General features: G+C 36.7%; 1 protein-coding gene across 3 annotated transcripts in view; it reads right to left on the minus strand.

Annotated features, from left to right (window-relative positions):
- Nucleotides 1-27,096, minus strand: part of LOC137399030 (protein PRRC2A-like) — a 58,214-nt gene that overhangs the window by 10,217 nt on the left and 20,901 nt on the right. For 2 of the 3 annotated variants that reach the window (XM_068085175.1, XM_068085174.1), the window contains exons 18-36: nt 25,694-25,852; nt 24,164-24,485; nt 23,453-23,624; nt 22,744-22,985; nt 21,547-21,691; nt 18,787-19,028; nt 17,101-17,240; nt 16,870-17,011; nt 16,315-16,466; nt 15,471-15,594; nt 13,965-14,111; nt 13,456-13,625; nt 10,462-10,636; nt 8,945-9,157; nt 8,158-8,432; nt 7,899-8,027; nt 6,953-7,165; nt 5,919-6,092; nt 1,250-1,453 (exon numbers count right to left, since the gene is read on the minus strand). In XM_068085175.1, the coding sequence (XP_067941276.1) occupies nt 1,250-1,453; nt 5,919-6,092; nt 6,953-7,165; nt 7,899-8,027; nt 8,158-8,432; nt 8,945-9,157; nt 10,462-10,636; nt 13,456-13,625; nt 13,965-14,111; nt 15,471-15,594; nt 16,315-16,466; nt 16,870-17,011; nt 17,101-17,240; nt 18,787-19,028; nt 21,547-21,691; nt 22,744-22,985; nt 23,453-23,624; nt 24,164-24,485; nt 25,694-25,852 (3,540 nt within the window). The remainder of the gene's footprint in view (nt 1-1,249; nt 1,454-5,918; nt 6,093-6,952; nt 7,166-7,898; nt 8,028-8,157; nt 8,433-8,944; nt 9,158-10,461; nt 10,637-13,455; nt 13,626-13,964; nt 14,112-15,470; nt 15,595-16,314; nt 16,467-16,869; nt 17,012-17,100; nt 17,241-18,786; nt 19,029-21,546; nt 21,692-22,743; nt 22,986-23,452; nt 23,625-24,163; nt 24,486-25,693; nt 25,853-27,096) is intronic. The other variant, XM_068085176.1, reaches the window with a different exon arrangement.

The following is a 27,096-nucleotide window of genomic DNA, read 5'->3' on the forward strand; positions in this document are numbered from 1 at the left end:
ATGAGCAACACAACTTATACAAGATGATACGTGGTTTAACACTTGTGTCTTTGATAAGTGAGCGTTGATCTCCAATTCTTATTCACAAGCATTAGTGATTAAATGAATACCTCCATCGAACCATCGCGATTGGCAGAAGGAAAAAACAAGTCTTTGGTGCAGATGATGTTGTTATTGTTCATATAGACACCAACAGGTGAGCAGCGTACTCTCTGTATGTTGTACTCACACCAGGTGTTCTTTTAATATTTTGAGGACTTTTTGAAAATTATCCATGGATTATTTTACAAAATCTCTAGTAGTGCGAATTGTTTTTAGCTGGGTTTTTATGTTCACCGGAGATAGTTGCATCCTGTGTAAGAAACCATCTCAGAATGGCTAATAGACAATCAACGATCCAACGATAGCGTGACGGCATCATATGTGCCAAATATACCAGTGTACCCAGCCTGCTAAGAACACTGCGGTGGGATACCTATGGCGCATTAAATATTCCTGTCTTGAACATCTTAGCAATTTTGTACAATAAAATTGACCACTTAATGGACTAACTATAGATAACTCGAAAGTAGTGTTTTTAAAATAGTGGACTACGCATTAGATTTCTCCGAATTTATAATTATTGAAAATGAACCTACCGCAAGCCATTGCCAATTCCTAATATAAATTAAAAATACCCCAAGATATCTCAAACTAAAACAAATCTAGTTCTACATTACTAACAAAGCAAGAGTTCCATGTCCTTATAATTTTTTACTATGCAAAATTCATGAAATTGCGTAAATTGAGTTCGTTCTGGAATGCTTCACAAAAAAACAGTTCCTTCAAGGGGTTGAAATAAAATTGTCTTCACTAGATCGACCAACACAAATCTTCCAAAGCTCTATGCGCCAATTTGCGCTGTAAGCTAAAAATACATTTTATTGGCAGCTTTTGAATGTCATGTTAACAAGCACCGCCTATAAAAGCCATTACATTACCCGCTACACCGCGATTATAGCCATATCTTAGGTTCTATCAAACAGCATACAATCGGTCGAATCTTTTTCAGAAAGAATGCTAGCCTACCTAGGTAGAGATGAATTCACAACAAACCTCTATTTAATGGCAATTCAAAGCCACGAATTACAGAAGTGTGTCGAGCATATGATGCGCATGCGATGACATAAAATGAAAATTTAACATAGAATATCACAAATCTCATTGCTATCCATAAATTAATGACTGGTGAGAAGGAATAAGAACTGACTGGTTGAAATGACGGCTGATGCTGAGAAAAGATAGCCTGTTGCTGCTGAAGGCCTGGAGTCAGACTGCCTTGCTGTCCACCCTGAGAGAGGCCTGACTGGGGAACAGACTGACTTCGGTATACAGGGTAATCCTGGCCTGCCTGACTTGACTGACCGGGCTGGTTGGCCATTGGGTTCATAAAACTTGTGTAGCTGTGTGCAGACTGCAAATATTATGGGTGGGATAAATCGTTACGCAACTATAACACTACTATAGAAGTGATTCGTACAAAAACGTACACTAGAACCAGAAACATAAAAGAGCTGGCGATGCACCGCCTTCAGAGCTTGCGATGCTTTCAAGCATTCAAGATAATCTAGGAATTAAAGTTCGGCTTTGAAATAGCCATAAGAAATCTCTGTAGCAATCATCAACAGCTTATAAAATCATCAATCATGCATCATCATGAGACCAGGTAATTACTTCCAACAGCCAATCATACTGCGGCAAGTGGACTCCATATTGAACTCCATGTTGTCATATTATAAACAATGTAAGCAATAAATGAATAAAACCACATTAATAACAAGAAATTAATGTGATTTACATGTGACGACCAATTGGTGTGACTAGAAACACTGCTTGGTATCATAACTTTTTCTATTTTTAGTAAATATTTAGTTATAACCACACAAGCAGTTTCAATAAAATGTTCCGCAAATATTTGAAATTGAACAGAAGTGCTCGGCATAAACGATTCATCTGTTTGCTATATTAATCGTTTGGCCCTCTTATTCTGCCTTGAAGTAATCCAATTGCCAAAAGAAGCCGAAAAACTGATTTCAACTCAGCACTAGAACTGCTACATTAATCACACCAAGTAATTAAATAATACAAATAAAGTAATATATATAAACATACATCATGCCAGTGACCAGTCAGCTATAATATAGAGCCATTACAGTAAACGCTGCTGAAACGTAAACAATCCATTCCGAGAATGTTTACTTTATATGAATTTAATTTTATACAAAGCGTAAAATACATGTAAATTGCCTAATCTGTTTTAAGATCTTCCCAAACCCACCTATTTGGCCCTTCATAAGAAAAATCCTTAACTTATTAATTAAACGACGATAAAGTAATACAACAAATTTTTTAAACATTTTAACCTTTTATATTTGAAGAAAAAAACAATATGCCGATACTGCAAAGGAAAAAATTAACGAATATACTTAAAAAACGTCCAAGATACAACGTTTTCTCTCCCAAGTGCTGTGAGAGAAAACGATACTTCTAAATTTATATATGGGACTCTTGTTATTTAAATCGAGTTTGAGAACTTGCACAACTATCACGCTCCTAGCTAGATAAAACTTGTTATGCAATACGATGCAAAAACTATATAAATTCTTAATGTTTAAAAATTATACATCTTTCAATAGCACCATATTTCAACAAACCATATTTTCCCTGTAACCCCCATAAGTTGACTTCAAGATAAGGTGGTTCATTTAGCGCAGGCTTTATAAATAGTAAATTACCAGATGGTTAAGTACATGTATGTCCCTGGTCAGTGTAATATCCAATAATTATTAATCAGACAGATCGTTATGTTGATCAAAAGTGTCAAGACTGAAGCACACGAAAGAAGTATCAAGAAAATCTGCTAGGGAATGGCAGACGTTGATACTCGGGCATTTGCGTGTACAGTGCACCCTCGAGATACGATGTTAATTCGTTCCAGGGTTGGCATCATACGGTGAAAAATTCGTATATCGGGGTATAGAGACCATTGTAATTACACAATGCAAACACCCCCTGGTAAAAATCGTCAATTTTTTTTTATAAAAATTTGTACATATTGACAATTAGCAACAAAATAGTATGTTAACTTTAGTAATTATAGTTACCTACAGTAACTGTATTGTATTTAGTGTATTTTAATGGTTATGATCTGCAATAAAACGCAAAATTATAATGTGTACCAAATGTAGTACGTACGGTAAGGCGTTTTTGCCTTCAAAAAGTGTGCATAACATAAACTTTACTTCACATTCACTTCAAGTTTAGCTTGCTATGCCTACACTTAAAACTAAGTTTTAGTATGTATTTTGAACTATTTTACTGAATTTCAACTTTTTATCACGAAATTTTATCCTTCAGCAGTTCCTATCTTCACTTTCACTAAAAATTTAAGCCTATCTGGTTGAAACCTTTTTCAACCTAAATCAATAAGACCGAGCGATGCAGTTATAGAAAGCGGCCTCTCGCACACGTGACCTTTTAGTGGCTATCGAAAAGAAAAATAAAATTATATTTTCTATGCTGGACGTACATACCTTTGTAGTAACGTGGCTTTAGCTGGTACATGTAGCGGGTAAAGCAGAGAGGAGCCAAAAACGTATCAATGCTAATTATGGTGCTGAACACTTGAAAATAAATTTAAAACGTAATGAATTGGAATTTTTTAGCCGGCTAATAGAAGTTGTCCATCCCTGTCCAATTTTTTTACTTTTTCTACGAAAAAATTGATAGTGAAATGCAGAAAATTGCTAACTAGTGCTTGTAAAAGGATCCAGAGACTGTGGTACAGTAGTTTGTCTTGTATGAAATGTGCACAGGAATCAATGTAACCATACATACAAAGTTTGTACGTATTTATACCCTATGGGGGGACAGGGCTTTAGCAAGTTTCAGAAAGTAATGTGGATGCGTCAACTATCTTGAGTAGCTAGTTATATGAGTTACATACATACAATGTATTGTATTCACGTAAAAGCTAACGAGCCCATATGCAAAGACATGGTTAAACAAGAAAATATAACATAAAATTAAAAGGAAACAAATAAAATGAATAAAATATGAAAAACATGCCACACAAGAGATAAATATATATTAGACAGGCATTGTTTTAATGTACAATCCACATCAGTAAATTAAACACTTGAAATATTTCTGCGAATGTGGGATTTTCAGTATCTTCTACATCCTCGCCTTTACTAAATGGTTGCTCCTTTTGAATGCTGATAGCGTGCAAGACCTAGCTCATTCAAATCTTCAGTCGGAAGCTCTTTCTTGTGCTTGCTTTAATGGAGTTCTTGTTTTAATAATAACTGCAAATGCTGATTGGTTGCGATCATATTCCTTGACAATGTTAATAATACGGGTCCCTTCTTACTTACGACATACAACTTTGTTGACATAGAAATCATTTTTCCTTCATTTTATAACGTTTGTATCGGTCTCAGATTCCATAGATAACGAATTAAATGTAGATAGTTGGAGTTATATACGTATGCTGACTTGAAAGTTTATAGTAAAAGCTATAATAACGCTACGAATGAATATTTGCTCTTGCTTGTGTATTTAACACGAAATTTTCCACGCGGACATGAGAGAAGTCGATCATCGTGTCTCTTCTAAACGTTCTAAGAATGTTTTCGGCAAACTATATTTCGGTGTCTTTTTTATTTCGATATGTGTTATGAGCACACCGACGGCCAAATTTTAACTCGGGCGAAACTTTTCTCAAATTCGTATGGTGAAATAAAATTCGTATAGCGAGGTGAAGATATCACAATGTTTGACTTCGTAAGGTGAAAAAATCGTATATCAGGGTAATCGTATCTCGAGGGTGCACTGTATTTACTCTTGTCAGTATATTTCAAAATGAAACCAGGAACACCAAATGAGTTCGTTTCACTTTAATCTGCTAAACAATTCTTATTTTTAAGGGCATTGCATCATTTTTTCTTTATTACAACTATTGAAAAAATGTAACGATTGTTTTACAAACATCAAAATAAGAATTCATTTGTATAGAGTTATAGATGAAAGATTACGCTGGGATTTTAAACCTCAAGACTGTTTAGCAGAGCATTTGTTTCAAGGTTGATGCTAGTACTACAGTTCTGTCCTAATGTCGTCTCTAGTGGGCTTCAGGAACTCATTTTTAGCGCATGGTTATGGAATTTAAATTGATTTGATCATTTAATATTGAGTGAGGCTATAATACGACCAGCATCAGTTCTTCTGATTATCAACTGGCTCCTAGTGGCTATTGTTGAAAGGTGTCAACCACTGTGTCAGATTTGTAAATGATTCTTTTAGTTAACTACAGGCAGTTTTAATAGTCACAGAGAGACTGATGGGGAGATGTTACAACTACAGCAAATAAAAATATTTGAAGATGTTCCAAGAAACACTAGTTACAGAAAAATAGAGTTGAAACGCTGCATGACCTGAGAAAAAAAACTTTAAAAACATGTAATACCAATGTTTGACAATTATGTTTCCAGATTAGAGGTAATGCGATCACGGAAACAGCCGTGTCATTCGTACTCTAATGGGATTCAATGTAGCTGTTTGAAAGTGAAATACCCGTGCGATGCGACATTTTTGCACCATGAAAACGATTTTAGCAACCATTCGGTGCGGCACTTGTACATGCACATAGGGCTTGCTTTCCTTGACAAAAGGCGTCACACATCACTCTACTATAGAGCGCTATGAAAACATAATCCGCTTTTCGGCACAGCATAATGCTTCTGCACTGGTGCACTCAGGTGTCTCTACACTATCTGTATAGAAACTTAGTAAATATGCACAATTTCTGTAATGGACCACAAAATCTGTTTTTGAGCAACTTCCTATGTAAATTGAGCGACAAAGGAGAAGAAACTAACTTGTGATCCTGGAAGCGCTGAAACACTGCTCCTTTCTCCAGCTTTGTAACGATAACTCGGAGTGAAAGCGGATGCACTCCCATCAAGCACGGAGTGACTTGAACTAGAAGCGGTAGTAGCCACACCCCCTGCACCATTGCCATTTCCTGCTGACTGCGGACTCCTTAGGGCAGACTGCAAACAGTACATAATTTATATAAAAACTATCTCTGCAAGTATAGCTCTTTTTTATACTCTCTCTAATTAATTTTTTTTCAAACTATACATGTTAGTGAGTGAAAAACTAGACAAATGATCAGAGGCTATACATTGGTTAAAAAAATCGAGAAAACTGATCCTTAATGACGTAAATCAGCCATTACAGTAGGATATGAGAAGTCCAGCACAGACACTTGCTATACCCCATACACATTGAAGTACTTAAAATCGTGGCACTGAAAAATAGATGAATCAACCAAAATTGCCCCACGTTCTTAATAAATTCACACCTATCTTTGGTGAAGCCCCATCAAAATATTAACCCGCTATCATGAACCTCCAACAATTTGTGATGTCAATAGCATTTGTGTCACTACATCTACATGACATTTACTCTCAAGGATTTAATAGATCCAGACTTAATGCTCAAATTTAGACAGCAACAAAAGAAAGAACGTACATTCATGACTTAACCAAGTGATAAAAGAAATTACGTTTTATGACATACTCGTTGAAAAGTTATACTCAGAGGTTACATAAACAATTCCAGTTGAAATGACAAGCCTTCGCATATCCATAACAGGGAAGCATGTAGAAGGTTGTTTTTGATGAGCTTTATCCGTCATTGTCAAATAAGCAAATTTAGATAAAACATGAAGTTATGTCAGAATTTTATACTTTGAGAATCGATGATTCAGCCAATGAAGGGTGCATTAAATTTTACTACGAAAATGAAGCCCATCGTACATTCATCCACAGCCAATGCGACACACAAATGATATGACTTCTTTCACCGGTGGCCACGACATAAACTAGATGCTATACAAGTTACGTACTGCAGATGGTGATGGCTGTTGCATAGCGCCGCCGATCACTGCCGCATTAGATTGATCCTTTCCTGTTGGACTGACGAATAAGTTGTTGGATTGGCTATTGCTTGGCATGTAAGAAGTCGCATCCGTAAACCCATCAGTTCTAAAGCCCTCGGCAGTAGCGGAGAAGCCATCTGTTGATGACTGGAACGCATCAACAGCTGCAGCTATGTCCACCTATGAACAACAATTGACAGGCTACCTATTAACAAAAGGTAATCGGTGAATCCATTAATTATATAGCTATTTGAAGATAAACTTGCAAAAAAATTTAATTAAAAAACACCAGTATTATCTTATCATCTGTGATTGTTTTCGATGTTTGATGTGACCTGACAGCCAGGATGATTTAAGATTAAAATCCTTAAAGCATGATCATGGTTAAGACACTCAGATCAAGCAAAAGTGCAATTACGACGTCTGCAAAGAGTTGAAAAAATAGACACATAACGCTGCAGCGTAAATGCAATAGCTGACATCGACGAGCGCAACAATAGTAATTAGTGACATCATTTTGCATGTTTTTTCCCCCGAGTGGTTTAACCGAGATTAAGTTTTGTCGATTATAATCTTGAAACATTCTGGCAGTCAGATCACCATTAAAAACAATTCAAATGATAAAAAATACCGATACTTTCAGATAAAATCTAATAAAATTTGGTTTAAGTTCATCTTTAAATCCTAAATGCAAGTCGTAGTCTTGAACACAATAAACACAACCAAAACAAATATTTAATTTGAAGCAAATCAAATTGCGAAGAAAATATGCTAAGTTTTTCCATTTTAAGTAACGGACAACCTTAAAGAACTGAGTAACTCATATTTATAAAGATAGAAAGCACGAATATCCCAAGGCATGGCGCTAGTATCAGGAGAGATCAATAATGTGTCAACAATAGCGACAAGATACCTGTTCGTACACCTCAGTCGACTGATAGGCAGCGGATTCAGATGGCTGGTTACTCCCGAATATATTATTGGCTTGATTTGAGGCTGGTTCCTCCGAGTTTTGTCCCCAGATGCTCTTCATCGACCTCAGCTAAGACAGGACAAGTAACATGAATAATCATTTTGATGAGTGAAGCAGAGCAGCAAAAATTCAGAAACAAGGAAAGAGCCTGTACAGCAACGAAGACACAAAAGTGGCAGACCAAATATTAACTACGTACATGATCCAGGTCGACAGATGCAGAATTGTTGTTGTGTTGCTCAGCCAATGTTGGGTCAAACTTGAAATCAAGCTCAACGCCAACTGGTGCTGCGGAGCTAAGAGAGGGCGCGTGCCCGCGACTGCTTGGCTTGCCTGATTCATGCTGGGGTGGAGGAAGAACGGAGGAAAAAGGGCTAAGCTGGGAAGAGACAAGTGGCTGCCTCATCGGCAAAGAGCCGGCGTCTGGCGAACTTCGCACGCTGCTCGTGTCCTTTTCATTTCCAACATCAATACCTGAACAACATGGGCAAATCTAATATCATAGATTTAAAAAACAAATACGCATAACGTAAGAGGTTTCTAATCTAATCTAAAAAAGGCAACACTCTCTGATGTGTACAGCACATTCTAAATTTTAGCATATTTAAACAGTAGAATTTTCATGTAGCTGTTCCGATATCCAGACATTTGTGCGCTCACATTCACACGAGATCATGCACTGGCTCATTTACCACTGACTCAATGTATCAGCTTCGTTTCTTGTGGTTTTACTATAGGACAACTTGGACCAACCAAACACTAGCCTTCAAGCTTTGTTCCAATCTGTAAAGCTACAAAAAATCCAGTACCTCAACAAATGCGGTGATTTTTAACATGTTTAGAATACAAATTGAGCACATTGCGAGAAGCAAAATCCTGGTGCATAAGTCTTCAGCTATTAAGGCAGCTTGTCAAAATGATGGCTTTGACATATATACACGATCTCATATATCCTATATTATTGAGACATCAAAGAGCATAGCTACCGCTGTCATGCTGTTCGCCACTCTTATCGGCCGGAGTGGGTTGTCCGACAAGGAGATTGTTATCGCCTACAATGGCCGAGGTAGTGATTGGCTGAGAAGAGCTACTGCTCACAATCGTGCTTGTACTGGTAGTTGTGATTGGGTCTGAAACTGCAGCCACTGTTGCCATGCGCTGGTCCCAACTACCTATCTGTACGGGTGGCTCACCTACACCTGCAAGTCAGAGGACCAAATTATAACAACTGTCAAAGACAAAAATGCATCCCTAGTTAACCCTTTCACTGTCATCCATGTACAAATTTAGCTTTCGACCTACTGCCAGCAACTTTACTAAAAATTGCCGACTTTGCTGCATGTTATGTTTACACCCTTTTTCAATTTCAAACACTATCTAAAACATTTTTGTTACAAATTTTCAGTTGCCAACGCCTTAATGAACAAAGCTATGCAAAAAATGCAATGTATCTATATTATATGCATTGCTAAATCTATGGGAAGCTACGATCGCTACGAAGCTATTACGATTCTCTACAATGTTCCTTACTCTTACAACACTTACTTTCACAACCATTGGAGTCAGTGCAGTCCTTTCATTGTCTGAGTATTCACCAAAGTTTGAATCGGAATCGGCTATAATGTCATCAACCAGATATCTTTTTTTAACACAGAAGGTGCTTACATAAGCCATATTACAACTAAAATTCCAATTTTCAAAAAAAAATTTCTTTTTTGGCTTCGAATTTTCTGATTGAAGATTATAATTTGCTTCGTAGAGATAGGCTACTTTTTAGAGAATTATTCGGACATTAATGCCAATGCTTTAGAAGTACCAAATATCGTTGATTTTGTTGTCACGAAACCAATAGTATTCAGTTACTACGCAACCACTGTAGATTTCGCAAAAAATGCATCCATGGCAGTCGATCATAGATTTCGCATAGATTTAATATGCACTCATCATATGACAAATATCTGATGAAGAAAGGTCTTATATTTCCCTCGACTCGCTTAATAGTAGATAATATCGGTATGTCACCAACTTGTAACTGCCATGACTACTTGCAAATGCAGTGAAAGGGTTAATAGTACATAGAACATGTCACTTTACTACAGAGTTCAGCTCCATACATGATGTTTGACACATGTATTCATGTACATATAAAAATGGCTAAGTGTACAAGCGCTATTAGCAGAATAAGTTCCCTTCTGGCATGCTATCAAAAAGACAATTGTACATTGTCTATTCACCATGTTTTTTGCCATTCCAATTGTAAACGTTTAATTGATAAAAATATGTTTTCTAATGCTATTAAAAGTTAACATGCTTGATTATTGAACACAACATATCATACAGCCTTTGTGAATCAATACCCATCTCTAAAAGTTTGTTACATGTCAAAGACATGAACGCTTTAAACAAGTCGCGTAACATAAATGTGTAGATGCTACTTTCTCTCACATTATCAAATAAAATAGCAAAGAAAGCATAAACAATAATATAGACTAGTATTACATACAGGCTCTGCTGACCGCTGGAGCGCTGGTGTTCGTCTCCCATTGGTCGATCTTGAAGTTTTCTACCTTCGGCTTCTCTTCTTCAAAGTGCTGCTTTCTGAAACGAGGAGGGAGCTTGTTCTTTCTGGCACCTCGCAGAGGAGAGGTTGATCGGAGGGAGACAGCCTTTTTCTTCTCCTGCCCAAGAAGAATGTTAGGTTCAGAAGAAAAACTGCTAACCACGCCTGGTCATCCATGATGATAGCGGCAAGTTTATATCAAGGTCATGCTGTCGTAGAGATACCATCAATTTGGCTTTTCATGCGCTACGACTAAAAGTGAACTTGCAAGTGCTGATGGTAAGGTGAGGTTTGAAAATGGAGTGACCATTATGTAATCAGCAATATCGCACATCTACTACCAGACTCTTTTTTGAGAATTGAGTTGATAGCTTTTCATCACATTCAACTTGAAAGGTTTCTTTACCACACAGCGATGACATCACACATTTTTGCATACTATGTAATTCATTTTTTGCATGCTGTAATGGATTGACTATTATAAAACAAAATAACATTGTAGCCTAAAACTGCTAACCAATGAAAATAATGAATCCTTTTTATGAAAAATTACTAGCAATTTCACTGCTAAGAAAACAGAAATGTTTACAACTCCAGTTCTGTTTTATATTGCATTCAAACTGTCTGACAAATTTAATAGCAATGAGTGTCTAGGTATTTGCTATAGGAAATTAGGCTAAAATTAAGTTTACTGCTAAACATTAAATAAAGCGTAATGAAGATTAAAAACTTTGTTGGTTCCTTTTAGTTCAAAGTATTTACATTGCTATTTTCTTGATTATCCACCCTCGACGGTTTTAAAAAATAGATTTTGTTAAAGATAAATTCCTAAAACTGCGTTTTTGCTAGACAGGCGTAATTTGTCTAGACACCTGCAATGACAGTTCAACTGTGATAAACAAATTATGTAGACAAGCTATAGTAGCATCAAGATGTATGCAAATTAGCAATCATAAGACAGATTTTTACCCAAACCTCAATTGAATAAAGATTTTTAAAAAATTCTTTGTTAAAGGCCAACAAAAGATGTACCGGAAAATTATCCATCATATATCTAATTATGTATATATAATACAGTAATGTTAATAATTTTAACCAAAAGGGACTAACAATGTTATATACATGTCATTTAAAAGATATTAAGTTTAAAAAGTGAACTCTAAACTCTGGGAGTTGGGTGTATTATAACTAGACGATTTGTGACTAAAATTTCTCATGGCGATTAGACCGTTGTTTCACGCCTGGCGCAAGCCAGGCCTCTACAAGGATCAACCAACAAGGATTAAATGAATCTCAGCAGATTTCATCAAGCCTGCTTAAAGGGGAACAAAAATAAGCCATAAATGTTCTCACGACCAAACAAGAGTGAAGCGATTTATTGGGAGATTTATGATAAATGCACATGTGCACACAACTCCCGAAAAATTATCCATTAACGGCCATTACCAAACCCTTGCAATGAAATCCTATCAACAAATTTAACTATTTTTCAGTAAAGTCGTTTAAGTATAATAATGATACAAAACGCATATAAACCTATTTAAATATGTTACCAAGCCTTTGAAAGGTTACCGCAAATTCATAAAACTAACCCTTTTGATCGGATTATACACAAATAGACAGATTAATTTGGACGAAAATCGCCACAAAACGCTTGAAAAGCTTGGTTTAATAAAGGTTAAGACCGGAAATTGAAACGCCGAGCGACAGAGAATAGAACAATAAAGTTGTGCGCATTTAGCGAAAAATAATGTGCATATTTCACCAGTCTATAGCATTGTCAAAGGTTTCTGTAATTAACATAAGAGTACTGAAATCATTTCATTTTTGCCGATTTCAAAGCAACTGACATTTTAGACTCTTGAGTACTTTGGTATTCTAACTGAGTTACGTAAGTTACTTCTAGCAGTGAAAGTAAAGGAAATGACGATTTTTTTCAACAATTCTTATGAGATTTTAAGATTATACTTATGAGATTATAAAAACTGACGTTTTTAAACATAAACAAAATTGTGTATTGGTTTTATATTATTACTATATTAATAATATTGGTTATTCTAATAATATCAGTGCATTTTACTTCTAATATTGGCCAATATTGCATTTCTCCTATTGCAGGGGGAGAGATATAACCATAATCTTTTCCTTTCATTATTGCTATTTGTTGTATATAATAACACCCACACCCAGTACATTACAGCTACCATTGCAGTTATCCTATTGCACTGCAGTGCCATTTGACTGCTAATATTGTATTTCTCAACCATCAGTACCCTTTCTTTTTTTCCAATATCTCTTTGGTCGTGGGCTGTATGACAGTGGAATTTCTAGTAAATAAAATATCCGACAACAAATCAAATATTTTATCTGAAACCCTTGTTCAAACATCTGCAATGGTTTTGCAACATCTGCAGTGGTTTTGAAATCATCTTCATGACCCATATCCGATTCAGAAATGTCCTGTAATGGTTAATCATTTACAGTATTCTGTTAATAAATGGTTTGCAAACGATCCAATCCTTCGTTTTTTTCGTGACGTTATTCTATCGTGGTCCGCCATCTTTGTAGACAACTTACCATTCAAAACACGCAGCTTCTGCAATCAATTTTTTATAGCGGCGCTTAACTCTTTTTTCCAGAGAATCCTGATATAGCATTAAAACAACACCAAAAATACTATTAAATAACATAAAGTGAACGAGAATGGCAATCGTTTGTCTCCAAATATGGCGTCGTTTTCCTGAACAAGCACACGTGCAAACGAATTGACAACGTAATAAAAAAACAATGGATACTAACAGAAGCATTTCATGAACAGCAAAAGCATGATTTCTGGTTATGCACAATAAAAAAACCTGAACGTTTCTAACAATCTATTTGCTGCCCAGAACTATACAAGCCTGTACAGGAATAACCTTTGTTGGACCATTCAATCACCTGCTTTTTCTTGGCCTGCTCATTAGCGATTGCTGCCTTGGCAGCAGCCTCTTCTTGTCTTTGCTTCTCCTTGCGGGTTTTGCGCGAGACAACCTCCTGAAAGCCATCCTCATCCTGCCAACCGTCTGAATCCTCCTTGTTACCCGTCATCTCATCGATGATCACCACCCCTGAGGAAAAGGAGTAATTTTGTCAACCATACAATACTCATCCGGGTGGGAATGACGAATATCACGGTACAACAAAACTTGAAAACAAGACTAGCAAGCGCCAGTAACTAAGTCAAATGCTAACAGTTGAGTCTTGGCATCATGAATTCTACAAGGCCAGACAACACACTAGTTGGTGCGGTTGAAAAGTTAAAATGAGCTTGTCATGACCAAGATTATAAAATCTAAAAAGCTGCTTCGGTATGTACTTTAGGTAATTAGGTAATTTCTAATCTAAATTCAAAGATGATTGCAGGTGAAATGCTGGCATACTACAGCATAAGAAGACTAGCTACATGCCTGCATAATTGTTGAGGTCGATACCGTCTAAAGGGTCTGCTACCGGATGACTAGTCTCCTTTGAAACAGATTTACTGGTCTTCTCCTTGTTCGAGAGGGGTTTAGATACATCACTCAACTCAGAGTTCTTGTTTGAAAGAGCCGAGGCTAAACAAAGAATGGACAAGTAAACAACGATAGCAATAGCCCTATTGGCAGCACATAGCAGTAACCTATCAGCACTGTTTTCATGATGTCAAACGCTGGGATACTGGGGTTTGTAAGAACTGTCTACTGTACAAAATTTTGTTACTGTAAGGCTGAGACAATTATCGAAAGCCCGATAGTCCTCAGATGTAGAACTTGTATGTGATTAATACCCAAACCACGAATGTTAAGAACAAATACCGAGTCTTAAGTACAGTAAATGCTTGTATAACGTAAACTTCAGATAGCATAAATAGTTTGTGTAGTTTTCGCTCTGTACTATGTAGAAAATTCCATATAACATGAGTATCAAGTTGGGCGAGTTTTTAAATTCGATTTGAATGGTAACCTATCTCACCGCACTGGCAAAAGACAAAATGACATGCGTATAGCTTTATTATATATATTATGTATACAATTTCCGTGACATTCTAGCTTGTCGTGATAGATTATGTGATAGATTATTAGATTTGTCGACAAAACGGAGTAGCTGCACAATTGTTCATAAATACTTAACGATAGACGATGAATGGGTATTTTATGAATGGGTGTTTTGCTCTAGTGTAGACGCATAAAATATTTGGGGTTAGTTTTACTGTACACCAATCCATTGTAAAACTACCACAATCGTGGTCAATAAAATTAGTGAAATTGAACAGAAAAAGGGATGATGTCAATGTTGTTATACTGCAGTTATGATACAAAAAATTAAAAAGTTAGGTCGTTTTTTTAATGGCCAAATGGGTGAGTTTGAAAAGACCTTAGCAAAGATCATGCAATTTACAAGTATTTTACTGTTCATATAAAGTAAAATCCTTAAAACTTAAATGTTCCTGAAATGAATTATTTACGTTGTAAAGCGTCTACTGTATTGTTGATACTCGCTACTTTTACACTACACAGTGACTGAATAGACGTCAATAAATACAATTTGCTGCATAACTTTTAAATTTGTTACATTCACTATTATCAAATACAAAATAAATTACACAGTTCATTAATATAAAATTAATTCTATTTACCCACCAAGATTTCCATAATGCTAGTTAGACAAAGTTCAAAACAACTTCAAAATGATGGAAAATCAACTAATGTGAATAGTTGTAACTGGACAGTTCTGCATTTTAACATGAATGACACCTTTCAGAGATACCCTCCATCTATGTGAGCAAAAGCAGAGATGGTAACAATCAATGCCAAATCCTAATAAACTATGAGGTAATTTGAGAACACATCAAAAAGTACTTTTTAGAGTCATTAAGATTCCTTGGAAAGTCGCACACGACGAGCATGTCCAGTACAACAGACAGAATGACTTACCTACAGCTGATGGATCATCAAAAGTAAAGTTGTCAACCTTGTAGACTGTCCCATTCGTAGAACCTGTTGCCTTGGCACCGTTTAAGGTTTTGCTTCCCCGGCCTCGTGACGAAGTGGGGGCCGTCTGTAACATATCAGAGAATGTAACACACTACAGTGACCAAAAGCAAGCTGAGTATGAGCTGTAGTTCATGTATTTCTGTGCAGAGTGCTATCTCACTTTGTTCTAAAATTATTTCCAGATTTATTGCATTTTGCAACGATGGTTGTAGAAATTACAGGCAGCAATCGGCCAACTACGCCTGATGGTTAATTATCTTTCCGGGTTTGGCTAACTTTTTATGTATGTCCTTCCATTACATTATTACACACGTTCAGTTGAATCCTTTAACAAAATTCTTATAAGATAGCTGAAAAAACAATTAAATCGACATACTAGTAATAAATATTTGAAACTAACTCACAAGTTTATAACTTTATGGTGAATAGTGGCAAGTGTTAGAGTTAACTGCTAGAGTGTGTTCAGATAATAACGTAATAGGAGAGATACAAGTATATAAGTATAACTTATCTAGTCGCTGTCAGTCAGCATAGATGTAGAAACAAAACATGTGTCTAAGATGCAGGTGATGCATATGCAACTCCTTAGGTAAAGGAGTTGCAAGGTACAAGAGAGCATGACTCATCACTTGTTGTGCGCCGGTAAAAAGGACCAGAGCAGCTTGGAGAATTGCATCACTGAGGCTAAATGGCTTTAAATTAATATCAATGCATAAATTATGCCAAATCTTAAATTTATCACTCCATTAAGAATATACTTTTGATTACGTATTACAGTACTAACCTTTCCCTCGGGAGATTTCTCCTTGTTATACCTGTCTTCTCTATTTGACCTGTATGCTCCCCTGCCTCTATCCCCTCTGCCTCTGCTCCTTTCACCCCTGCCCCTACCTCTTTCTCCACTGGCTCTAGCACCACCTCGGAGAGTGGAGGAACCTATACACAGAGACAAAAAGAGCTATATCTAAGAACTGTTGGCAGTCGGAATTTGAATCTATGAATTAAATGGAGGACTAGATTAGCAATCTATTTACTTGACAGGTCATAACAAGTGTGTAGAATAGAATGGCTATAGATAACGAGGATTGCTTTAAAAATTTTCACAAGTAGATGTAAGCATCTGGCTAGGAGCTGACAATAATGACAGCTCATCATTCTATCGGGGTATGAACAAGCTTTGACAGCATTGTAACTCAAAGTGCGTTAAACTATCAATTTTTTAGGAAAGTCTTTCCTTTAACGTTTAAACTGCTTTGAAAAATCTAAATCCGTTTAACAAGTATAACTGTAAAAGCACAACATAAGTTTTCAAAATGACACAACAGCACAGGATATGTACCATTTGATCGAGAATACGGCCCTGTTGATACTGTGTCCTCCCGTCTCTCAGAGACCTTGTTAGGCTTAGAGTTATTCGACTGGGAGAGACCAACAGAGTCCTTCAAATGGTCACTACTCTCCGAGGCAGTCTCCCACTCTTCCTGCAACAACAACAACCACTTTCATCTACCTGCACTTTGCCTACCAAAACTAAATCAGACTGTAGCAATGACTGGGAAAGGAGACTAACCTGTGGGTCGTTGTCAGTGTTGGTACTGTCCTGTCGACGTTTGCTCGGACTGGCAGCGCTTGGCAATATAACATGAGGCCTGCCTCGACCTCCACGAGTGGAACCACCCCGCGTTGAATATCGTCCACCCCTGCCTCTACCTGAAAGTAAATTGTCAAGAGTTTATTAGTTGTTATGACACCAAAATAGTACTGTTCTATAGTATAGTGTATCAAAAAGCGTCAAAAGAAAATCATACTGTTTCCCTACTACAGCTCAACAAATTTAACGAATGCAATTACTTAAGCACTAAATGAAAAGCTGAATATCGTTGCGAGATGTAATTTGGTTAATTTAGATCAAATCACATCATATGGAAATCGGAGTTGATTTTATCATCATTCCTATCAGACGACCTTTTCCCCAATGAATTATTATTAGTTTGGGCATAAAACCTGCTAGTTTGCAGGAATAAATGCAAAAGAAACGACTGAAAAACTCCCTTTGTCAGTTTCGGACAGTTGCAAGTGTCATGCCAACAACGGTTGATCAAAGGATAAACTAACAGTTATTCACCTCATCAATTTTACCAAGTGTAGACAATCAAGATGGAAAGTTAGATAATCATGCCAGCTGAAAACGCTTAAAAAATATTGTAACTGTCTTCAATACAGTTAATATATGACATTTGAATCTTCAAACTTAACCATGTTATGTGGTGTTATTGTTTTGTCCATGCTAACATTCACTTTGTAAGTATTATCTATTTATAGTCCACTTACAGAAAAAATTTCTGAAAACTATTCGGTTAATGATACTAATAATATAGAAATACAAGCGTGTGACATGCAAATCATGACTTTCCCCATTACTCAACAAAACTATCTACAGTACTTCCAACCCAAGATTTTGCTATTAATCGAGGTGATCTCGTATAAGAGAAATCCCAGATCAGTATGTCCAAAATATGGTAAAACCTAAACTTGCAAAGTTAATCTGTAATGATATTTGCGGAAAACATATGTTGGAGCAGATGTTTGTATACAAATATTTTGTATACTTCATTTCAATGCCAAAGAAACTATGATTAATACATATTTTTTGTATGTGTTGTCCGTTTATTATATCGTTGTTTCACTCGTTATGCTATTGTTATATCTGATATACCGTCATAACACTATCACTTATCGTCACTTATATTGTTGTCATACCAACGCGCTAGCGGTCTTATTTATTCACCTTGTTAGCCGGTGTTCTTAACGTTTGCCGTTAGCCGGAACGGTTGATATTGTATATAAAGGAGTGCGCTCATTTAGTTGAACAGAGCAGATAGCCGCACGCTCCTCGGCTAGTGAAATTTCCTTCGCTAATTAAAAGCTGAATGAAACTACACGCACTCTCTTCTCTTTATTTATTAGTCTAGATTGTGCCAAGTAAAGGCCGGCAAATCCCTTTACAATAATACGTACAGTAAAAATAAAAAAGTTAAAGTATAAACGAACTGGGCAGAGAAAGGTGGATGCTGGGTCGTGCTTCTGAGTAGTGCCTACGCGCAGACCTGTTCGTATGTACCGTTGTTCGTAACCCGAATGTTCGTAAGTAGGGAACCGTCTGTATTTGCTATGTAGTGGTTTCGGCTTTTCTCATAGAGGTGAGAAACAGAATGTACATTTCAGTACAATGTGAATTTTAGTAAGCCTCACATACCTCTACCTCGACTAGTTGGAGGGGCAGAGAAATCCCTAGCGGTCTCATCTGGAGGACCATTCCACTGATCGATAGTCGGGCCATTGTCAGCATCCTCCCTGCTTCCTCTGCGGCCATTTCTGGAATCACCGTGTCGACCCCTCGAGCTACTACCAAATCCACCCCTGCTTCTCCCTCTTCCACGACTATTGTACCTTTGACTGCCATCGTCATAGCTGTCATCATACTGGTAGTAGTCATTTCTAAAAGTTGTAAAACCATTAACACAACAATCTTGAAATCTTTTTTACACATGTTTTTATCTGAACAGATTTGGATGCTAATCATACGGTTGATTAAGAGGACCCTTAAAAGTTAAGAAACAAAATTCACATTACAGTTATTTGGTATCAAAAAATTCCCCGTGTCTTACTCCGCTGTGTTGTAGGTGTAAAATATGTGGAAATGTGATTACAAACTCAAAAATGAACAGTTAATTGCCGTCATCACGGAAACAGCGTATATTGGAATCAGTTTATTTCTCAGACGTACTCAAGCTATTTGGTTCTTGTTTTGACATATGATGTTACCATGTGAATTGAGAAGCCAATAAAAGGCTCATGATAAAACTTCTCATAGCACTAGTTCATGAAAAAAACTTCGGGTTTTACCAAAAGACTATCAAAAATAGATGCGCGCTACTTTACAGTTTTGTTTCGTCAATATCTAATCGTCTAGTCGTAATCTGATCATGTGACCCATACTTCTTGTCAAACAGCGCGAATAATTTCTGCAGTATTTTTCGACTATCACAATACCAACAGGCTCGTCATGTTCATCAGAAAATGATATGCACTCCTTCGAGCTAAGGTTAGAAAATTAACTGAATTTTTACGGTAGGTTTTGAGATATCAGTGCTCAAAGTGACAGCATTACAATGATGATGATGAAATAGATGCGTAAGAACAATAGACATGGTTTTATTGAATGCGTGAAGTATATTTGTGAAAAAACTTCGACGAATGAGGTTGCATTGAAGTGTGAACAGAAGCCATCTTGTTCAATTACATCCCATTTGAGGCGTTTTGGAAAGGGATTCTAATCTACGGCAGTTTCATGATGGCGACGATTAACTGTTCGTTTTTGAGCTTTTAAGGGCTTGTAATCACATTTCCACATATTTTGCACCTTCAACACAGCAGAGTAAGACATGGCGAATCTTTTGATACCAAATAACCGTAATGTGATTTTTGATGCAAGTCAACCTTTAAGAGGACCCTTAATGTCAGTTAGATGTTCATAAAGGGTTGCTCCTTACAATCACTAACAAAAATTATATTTCTGTTGAACATATGAAGTCTTTCAAATATTCCAAAGAATTATGGAGCAAAATTTCCATATACCCATGAAAACTGGTCATGTAAAACATGGCAAGAAGATAACTCCATTACATTCTTGGAACCCAACAACATGTTGGACTCGCACCTGTTATTACAACTGTTTAAACCTTTCATAAATGAAAGTGCCACCATACTGTTGTTTGCTTAGTGAATTTATCATCAGAAATTTATTTTGACAATGACAAACCCTAACTGCCTCTAGCATACCATTAAGTGGACACAAAAATTAAAGGTCGACTTGCAACAAAATTCACATTACAGTTATTTGGTATAAAAAGATTCTGTTGTGTTGTAGGTGCGAAATATGTGGGAATCTGATTACAAGCTCTTAAAAGCTAAAAAACGAACAGTTAATTGCAGCCACACTAGACCACCGCAGTTTGAATTCTCTTTCCAAAACGGCTCAAATGGGACGTAGTTGTTACAAGATGGTTTCTGTTTACACTTTCACGCAACCTCATTCGTCGAAATATTTTCACAATATATTTCACACATTCAATAAAACCATGTCTATTGTTCTTACGCGTCAGTTTTATCGTCATTATAATGCTGTCACTTTTAGCACTGATATCTTATAACTTACCGTAAAAATTCGTTTAATTTTTTAACCTTAGCTCGAAGAAGTACATATCATTGTCTGATAATCATGACAAGCCTGTTGGTCACCTGTGATAATCGAAAAGTGTTGCAGAAATTATTTGCGAAGTATTGGGTCACATGAGCAGATTACGACTTGACCATTAGATTAAGCCGGAACAAAACTGTAAAGTAGCGAGCATCTACATTTGATACGGGGTCTTTAGTAAAACCCGAAGTGTTTGTCATAAACTAGTGCTACGATAAGTTTTATATTGAGCTTTTTATTGGCCTTTTAATTTACGTGAGAACATCACGTGACAAGACAATAACCAAATGTAATCACTACGTCAGAGAAATAAACAGATTCCAATCTACAGCGGCTTTTCGTCGAGATTTTATGAGCTTGTAATCACATTTCCACATATTTGGCACCTACAACACAACAGAGTAAGACAGTGAATGTGAATGTTGTAAGACAAGTAATGTGAATTTTGTTGCAAGTCAACCTTTAATCAATACTGAACTTTAATTTCCCATGAGATCCACATGGCAAACTTAAACATTTTTAAAAATTATCATATGTATAATGCCAAGCCACCATAAATTCACAACAGCAGACAAATTCACAACAAACACAGGTTTACAGCATTTTCTATTGACACAGACAAAGAGGACTGGCCAGACACTTGTGAAAAACTGAATGATCTCATCAGTTATGACAAGTGGACACCTCTTATTCCTGCTAACAGAACCGAAAGATTTTAAATGGGCTCAAATAATTCATCGATTATGGTCTACTTACCGGGAAGATTGCCTATTGTGGTGAGGACCTGTTCGCGCCCTAGCACCTGGTGCCACATAGGTATCTCTAGTGGGACGCGTTCGACCCCTGCCTCGCCTAGAAGACTGCTCTTCTCTTCTACCATGCATTTTGCCATCACCTGTTTCTAAAAAATCAGCAAACCATGTGATAACTAAACAGACATGACTGCTATCTTGGCAAATCACAGATAATTAGGAAATGCAACCTTTCAGTAATCTGTACAGCAGAAGATTGCAAAATTATTAAATGATTAATATCAGCAAATATTAAAATAAAAACACAGAAGAACCAATACATTAGACACTCCCATAACCTGAAAATTGTTGGGCGTAAATTACGTACTATGTATTCGGACTAACGGACATCGCGCTCATTACAGCAAGATATTTTTGTCTAAAACAAAAATATCTTGCTGTAATGAGCGCGATCTGTTTGCATTTTCTTTGCAGCATTAGATGTTGATTTACTGAAACAAGTGAAAAATCGATTAAAATTGACATTCAAATCACCATAATTATGGATCCTAAATAAGGGTAGATAAGAAAAAAATAAATGTTGTCAATACAAACCAATAATACTTCAGTTACTGTGGAATCTTTAAATTGAGAAAGCTGAGTTTAGTTTTTTCTTTTTAAAGGACCGAAAGGGTGAATTTGGGAAGATCTTGGAACAGATTTGGCTATTATTATATGTACATGTAGTTTACTGTTCATATAACCGTTCTTAGAACAGGTTATATACGTTGCAGAAGTATCTACTGTATTCGTTGCTGCAGTTTATGAGTTTAGATGTTCATGACATTCTAAAGCTCATTAGTACATTTTCACCACATAATCTACATATTTCATCTGCACATAGAAATTTAGAGTTGGTATGCACGTATGAATAGGTACATAGTTGAGCGTGTTTGGCTATGTACCAACACACGTATTTTATGTACTTCAGAATCGTAACAGATATAGCAAACCACTGAATCAAATAAATCCCGTCTAGCCAATTATCTAGCAACTAAAAAGAGCAACAACATACACAAAAACCATACTCATTGGGTTTACATAAACTCGTGAACTAAAAGGTCAGGAAGACACACTAAACAATAGCTCTGAAATAACCAACACCAAACCAATACAACATAACATCGCCACCACTCACAAACGAGCAAACAAAACAACGCACCGGTATCTTTAGTTGTAGACTCTGCATCTTTAACTGCGGACACCTCAGCTTCAGTTCCTTGCACATTTGTTGGAGGTGAGGGCGTTTCTCTCATGGTGAACTCCTGCTTTCGCTTGTCCCAGATGTTCTCTTTGGGAGGCGGCGCCTCGCTAACCAATGGAGTTATTTCCACTTTCATCAAATCTGGCTTCTTACCATCGTGTACCTTTGCATCGGCTGCTTTAGTGGCAACTTGGTTACTGCTGCAGCGAAATACAACGGTGTGACAATACCCCCTAAAGCACTTTGAACAAGTTGATATGGTTTACTGCAGGTTAGGCAGCCTACATACCAATCTCACCTCTCAATTGATTGCTATTACCTAGGAAGTCCCATGGGCCTTGAGAGATCACCGAGTAACAATTATGTGCACAATTATTCTGGAATGTAGTAAGGTGATTGAGATGGTAGCATGCTTGGCTGGGAAGAAATTTGAGTTCGATCCTCATTCGAGACAATCCTTTGCCCTAACACTATTAGCATGACTTTACACAGCTACGGATATGGCTACTATTTTAGTAAAGATCAAAATTAGAAAAGTAGATGTTAATTCTCGAAGGGGAACAAGCCTTTGGATAGCTTAGATTATATCACAAAATGAGAAATTGATTTACCGTATTTTTTTCAGACACTCAGACAGCGACGCCTGTAAATAATCCCATGACCTCACCTTTGTTCAGGTTCATTAGAAGATTTCCCTCCCTCAACAGGTACAGGAGTAGCCGCGGTTTTACTCTTCATTTCCCTTCTAGGTACAGGTAGCTGCCTTTCATTCTCCCAATCTTCAGCCGAATAGCCTTCCCTAAAGTCACGGCTCATGTTTCTGCCCTCATAGCCACCTGCTGATAGGAAGACGAAAGCCAACATTAGAGACAGTTCAGCAGTGACGGCAACAGCAAAAAACAACCTTCCATGTGGTATTGCAGATATAACAACTGAGACACAAAAATCAGGCGAATACCCGACATCAACATATTGCATCCACACCTTTATATTCCAATGTACACTAATATCCACACCTTAATAATCTAATGTACACTAATATCCACATTTTTATAATCTAATACACACTAATATCAAAACTTTTAAAATCTAAAGTTACTGTAGTTAGTAAGGTTAACATATAATTTTCTCATTAATTTTTAACATGTTCAGTACCTATATGTACCTGTACGTACCTATATGTACCTATATGTACCTATATGTACCTATATGTAAATTTTGAAGACTTTCATCAGGGGATATTTGGATTATATAATTACTATGGGTTTCCATACCCCTTCATGACATTTTTGCTATACAATGCCAACCCCGAAACGGAATAAAATCATATGGCGAGGGTGCAATGTAATCGATGAGAGATTTGGAAAGGTTTACTCACTTCTGCCTCGGGAGGTTCGACCAGAGAGAGACCTTGCACCTCTTCCTACGCTGTATCCTCCTCTTGCACTCGAGCCACGACCGATGGAGCCCCCACCTCTTACAAACTCCCTAGAACGAGGACCTCCTCTCCTACCACCTCGATCCACTGGGTACTGAGTGAAAGTACCTCTCCCATTCCGACTATGGGAAGACCTGCTCTGCTCCTCCTTGTAGCGTTTCACCGGTGGCTTGTCAACATCAGGACTGTCCTTAGCCCTCTCATCCTTTGTTCTCTCATCTTTGACTGTCTCATCAAGAGCTGGGGGTAGATTCTCCTTTTGCTACAAATTATATTCCTATTCATGCGTGATCATTAAACAACGAACACACATAAAGGATAATTCATAGCAAAAACTAAAAAGGATATGCTAATAATAATAAACGGTTTCACTAACATGCATAAATGAAAAATTAACCACTCTCACATAGTCTAGCATGCTACAGAAATCTTTTGTCACCATATGCTTCAGAGCAGTTGGAAAATGATGACAATCTCATTTCCTATGAATGATTTTTAAAGATAAAACCTGAGATTTTTATACAAAAACGTGTACTTTGTTCATCATACATCAAAAGCTGCAGAAGGACAGGTAACTGCAGCATCATTAGTAAGGCACTACCATTTTCAACACTAATTTCGTGCTCACTACGACTGTATGACAGACATTATCAAAACTACCCACAAATCCTAAGCTCTGTTAAGGACAGTGTCGGTGATGTGTGATATAATATCACCCCATTTGATATTCTAGATCAACTGCTCTATGCACTAAGAATGTTTAATAAAAAGGGAGGCAACAGGCTCATTTTAAATAATTTTACACTATATTTTTCAAATAGCATTTATTTGTGGCTCTCATTGCGAACCGAAACATTGCGCAATCTAAAAACCAAACATAATAAAACCACGCACTTTCAACGCTCTAAGGTACATTGAGCCTTTTGGCAGAAAACTTTTCCATCAAACATATCTTTATGAATTGCAAGAGTTGATAATTTTTCATTTTTGAATATGTAACACATTTTTAGAGTATAACTACATTTGATGCAGAACATTCAATGTGCTCAATAATACACATAACACTGCACATACTTTGGGCCTTTAATATAATGGAAATAACACTAAAACCCGTTATTACCAATTGTAAAAATAATAGTGATGGAAAATACTCCAGATGCTATTGCTTATATCCAATAGATTATAAGCAACTTTCAAAGTCTGGTGAAGGAACAGAAGTCTATAGAAAGAAGATGGCCGTAATAAACCTTCTTTATGTATTAGGACACTGACAAAGTAAAATTGAAACATGAGTGAGTGCACGGAATGCAAAGTGTAATGGATGACTAGAGATCTATGTGTGAAAAGAGAGGTGGAGTGGGACCAACAAGAAGCACACGATAAAAGTGATCTTATATGCGCAAGAGAAAACCTCACTGGAGAAAGGAACTGGCAGTGGATAAAAGCAGAATGTAGCCAGACAACCCTCACCTCTGACTTTTGTGATGAGACAGATTTACTCTTGGCTTCTTCTACACCTATAGAGATAGCCTGAGGGACGGGTGTAGGGCCCCAAGCAGATTGCTTGGGTGGAGGTAGAGAAGTCTTGCTAGACTCAGTTGGCGGGGCCTGAGACTCGGGTTTAACGGACTACAACGCATACAGACAGCAGCATGCACTAAGACACAGCCAACAGAGGCTGGACAATCACACACAATTAGTCATGCTACATAACCAAAATATGCGTATACAAAAGAGATGGTTAGTCTACATGTAGCAATGTTGGACTCATTTTCAATGAAATTTCTCTAAATGATCAATGCTGGAACTTTGGATTCTTCATAAAATTAGGCTTGAATGTTTTCATAACTTGGGTTTCAACAAGAATCGTTAATTATTTTAGTGTCGTTCAAGTTCAAGGTCGTTCAAGTAGCGGTTTATAACTAATTTTAACACACAAACGTAAATTATTTGTAAAAATGGAGAGGTAGCGGATAAAATAATAACACTACAGTAGACACTCCTACAACGTAAATAATCCGTTCCAGGAACGTTTACGTTATATGAACAGTAAAACGCATGCAAATTGCTTAATTAATTCCAAGATCTTTTTCAAACTCACCCTTTCGTCATGCAAAAAGGAAAAACTAATTTTATTAAGTAACTAATAAGTACTTTGTAATAAGTAATTTGTTAGTTGTACCATAATTGCAGTATTCTTTGTTTGCATCAACAACTTTTCTCCTTTTGATGATCAACTTCACTGGTTTTATAGACCATGATTGTGGTAATTTTACAACAAGTTGATGGGGAGTGCATATCTTCAACTCATTTACAAAGATTTGCTTATGGTTTCTAGATAACAAAGTCTATTTTGCTAAGTAAAACTAATAACAATTATTTGATGTCCACAAAACAATTTTTTTTTCTATAGTAAAAAAACGATACTACTAGTTCGTCTATCTGTATCCAGAGGTCAAGGTCAAGATAAAAAATACTTCATCTCCTAACATTCAGATTAGTAGACCGATGCTGTAACACCTGCACTAATCGCCTTCAAGTATTTATGAACAATGGTGCAACTACCCTATTCTCTGTTTTGTTGACATTCTGAAGATCTATCACGACAAAACTAGAATGTGACGGAAGTTGTATATATATTAGGCATAACGGTATACACACGCCGTTTTTCTTTTGCAAGTGCGACGAGATTCCATTCAAATCAAATTTGAAAACTCCCTCGACTTGACACTTTCCATTACATGGAATTTTTTATATTACGAAGCAAAAACTTCACATAAATTCTTTACGTTATCTGGAATTTACGTTGTAGGAGCGTCTACTTTATACACAATACTTAGCTACCTCGCTATACCATCCCGTAATTAAATGTT

Source organism: Watersipora subatra, chromosome 6 (genome assembly GCF_963576615.1).
Source record: "Watersipora subatra chromosome 6, tzWatSuba1.1, whole genome shotgun sequence".
In the NCBI taxonomy this organism is placed as follows: Eukaryota; Metazoa; Bryozoa; class Gymnolaemata; order Cheilostomatida; family Watersiporidae; genus Watersipora; species Watersipora subatra.